Below are 2,884 nucleotides of genomic sequence, written 5' to 3'. Positions count from 1 at the left end.
GATATTGCCTCCTCCAGAAAGGCTTCCCTGAAGCCTACCCCATCACTGGACATGTGCTACACAAGACGCTACCCCTGTCCCTATCAGTTCAGATGCAGTAACCAACTGCCTCCATCTGCTTCTGCACCTGTCCCCCATTGGGTGTCCCCAGCTGGATAGCTGGCCTCTTAATTTCTCTGGTGTCCAGGGAGGCTGTTGTGGACCAGGCCTTGGCGAATGTATGCTGAGCGAGTGAATTAGTGTATGAATGAATGAATGAATGGTTTCCCTGAAGCCCTTTGCACGCTCAGAGAAGCCTGGAATTGAGCCTGGGCAGCACAGGCCACCTGGATGAGCTTGCAGCAGGGAGTGGGGGATGGGGCATCCTCGGAGCTAGGAATCCTCATAGATTATGGGATCTGCCTGGGGCCTGCACAGGCAGGCCCAGCATCCTGGGCAAAATCACCGAGGCCTGGGGTGTCAGACCCACCTCCTGCCTCGTCCTGCAGCTCTGCTCAGTGAGCTCCGCCCCGGAGGCCTCATTCCCCACAAGCTCAGAAGGCTGTGTTCTATCCCAGACTCAAGGACCGTGCCTGGATGCCTTGTTGCGTCAGAAGCTTGATTTATTCATGGATTCTGATTCAGAGTCTCAACTCAGACTCCCTTGTGCATGAAGCCCACCACCAGCCAGATGGCCTCAGCAGGGTAACCCAGGTCCCAGCCCTGGAGACCCAGGAGCACTCATTTCTTTTAGGTTGTGGTGCTATTTGGTGGAACAGAGTTCAAGGTTACTAGAGGATAATCCCACTCAAAGCCGATACTGGAAATGCCCAGGAGCCTGTAATGCTCAAAGATTCCAGTGAGCACCTCCTTACTGTTACCTGGGGAGTCAAAAATGTCCTGCCACCTTCCTCTCCAAATGTGGAGAGTGCTTCCTCTCCAGCACTCAAAGTCGGTGTATATGACCAGGTGCTGGAGGAAAAGCTTGTAGGAGCCGTAGATTCCTATAACGTGTTAACCTGGCAGCAGGAGGCATTCCTGGGGCTTCGCACCTGAGACTCCATATTTTTCACTCCAGGGGATCCAAACCTCACCTGGATACTGGGAGGAAGGGGGAGCTTTGAAGGTCTGGGATCCAGGTAACTCACCACCCCCAGGTCCTTTATCCCCTGGTCACCAGCAGAAGGACAGCCCTGTCACTGCAGCATAAGTCCCTGAGCACGTGTCTTTGGGTGCCTGAAACAGGCTTCCTGATCTCAATCCCCTGCTTTGCCACTTTCAAATTCTGTGATTTTGGGCTTGTTACCTAGCAACTCCAGGCCTCAGTGTGCTCACCTGCAGAGTGGGAGTGATTGGGGAGCAGTCACTGAGACCTTCCATCAGGAGAGCTCCACAAGGTGCCCAGTCACCAGGACGCTCAGGAGGTGCCAGCGACTGTCATGGCTCAGAGCAGGGAGCTGTCCCTGAGCCCAGGTTTTGGAGCCCCAATCACTCCAACAAGTCCAGGTGGCAGGCCTGAGAAGTAGGTGACTCTTATCTGTGACCTTCCCCGACCTTGGTGCCTGTCCCAGAGCCTCCCCTCCTCATCTGGCCCCACCCACATTCTGTCTCCTTTAGTGTCTGCAGCTCTGGCCCATTCCCTCTCCCAGGTCCCTGGGACCCAGTAAATGCAGAGCAAAGATCCACCCCAGACCTTGAGCAACACCCCCACCCCATCATTAGTGGAAGACCCTGGGCTTGCTGCCTCTATATACTTCTTGTATTCAATCAGTGGTGCACTCTGACCCTCACTTCATTTTCTCTTTGACCCTAAACTGGGCAGACCTTTCTCCTGCTTTTCCCATCAGGTATTCTCAAACTGAGAGACAATTTATGGTTGAGTTTGGGTTGAAAGGACAAAGTAGGGAGAAGCATCATCTACCCTTCCCTTTAGATCAACCCAGGAAGCAGAGGCCGGACTTGCAGGAGGAGAGAGAAGGGAGTAGCGCTGGTGTGCAGGAGAGGAAGCAGCAGAGGAAAAGGGACAAAAAAAATGTGATGGCTGGTGGCTTCAGGACTCCAAGGACTCAACTGAACTCCTAGAGTCATCAGGAACCCAGTGAGGGTGTTGGGAGAAGGGGTTCTAAGCCCCACTACCCCTGTTCCCAAGACTGGGGCAGGAGTTGGGACACAGTGAGGGGCTCCATGGTCCTGCTCCTACTCACCTCTTAAATATGCCGATAGCACCTACAAACACTCGAATCCCAGTGATTTCATTTTCATAGTCTTTAAAGGTACTGAAATGCCATCCTCCTCCGGGCCCGTACGTCTCTATTAGATGAAGAACCAGGTGGGATAAAAGAAAAAAACTACACAGGGACATGTTGGTTATTTCTGCCCAGAAGAGGGTGTACTCCCTCCAGACAATGGGACACGCCTGAGACTAGAGTTAGTCTGTGAGAAGGGCTGGGCCCAGACCCCAGGTCCTGGATAGAGGGAGGTGAGGGTGGCCTCTAGGGGGATGGGCTGGAGGGGGGAGGCCCAGCCAGACTTATGCCCTGCCCAGCAGGTGGGGCTCCACAGAAGGGTGAGGGTCAGCCATAGCAGCATGGCTTCTGGCTGGCGAGTGAAGGCCTCCTGGAGAGAAGAGAACAGGCCATCTGACTCTCAGAGATGGGCCCCACCCGATCTCGTTGGCCCATCCATGGCAGGGGGCACCGTCTTACCTGGCCTGGAGAGTCTTGTGGTCCAGTCCTGGCACTGGGGAGTCTTGTTGTACCTGGGCGCCCTCCACCTGGCCCTTTATACCCTCCTGGGCCCTATGGGCCCCCCTCCAGAATGAAGGAACAAAGGGGCCACCAGGGGGACAGAAAGGAGCTGGGAAGTGGGGGCTCTTCCTGGAGGAATCCCCAGAGCCATCCAGGGG

General features: G+C 55.0%; 1 protein-coding gene across 1 annotated transcript; it reads right to left on the bottom strand.

The window, feature by feature from the left end:
* Positions 1 to 382: 382 nt before the first annotated feature.
* Positions 383 to 2,583, bottom strand: ZG16B (zymogen granule protein 16B). Its single transcript, XM_022594090.2, is given in 4 exon segments — positions 383 to 1,058; positions 1,061 to 1,080; positions 2,184 to 2,289; positions 2,514 to 2,583. Coding segments are annotated over 4 exon segments (510 nt in total). The 5' UTR covers positions 2,569 to 2,583; the 3' UTR covers positions 383 to 729.
* Positions 2,584 to 2,884: the final 301 nt, after the last annotated feature.

The sequence above is a fragment of the Delphinapterus leucas genome, chromosome 15 (genome assembly GCF_059928025.1).
Source record: "Delphinapterus leucas isolate spDelLeu-1000000601 "Yukka" chromosome 15, BTC_Dleu_Yukka2, whole genome shotgun sequence".
Lineage (NCBI taxonomy): Eukaryota > Metazoa > Chordata > Mammalia > Artiodactyla > Monodontidae > Delphinapterus > Delphinapterus leucas.
Note: the sequence above shows the minus strand (reverse complement) of the source record. Positions and strands in the feature narration are given on the sequence as shown.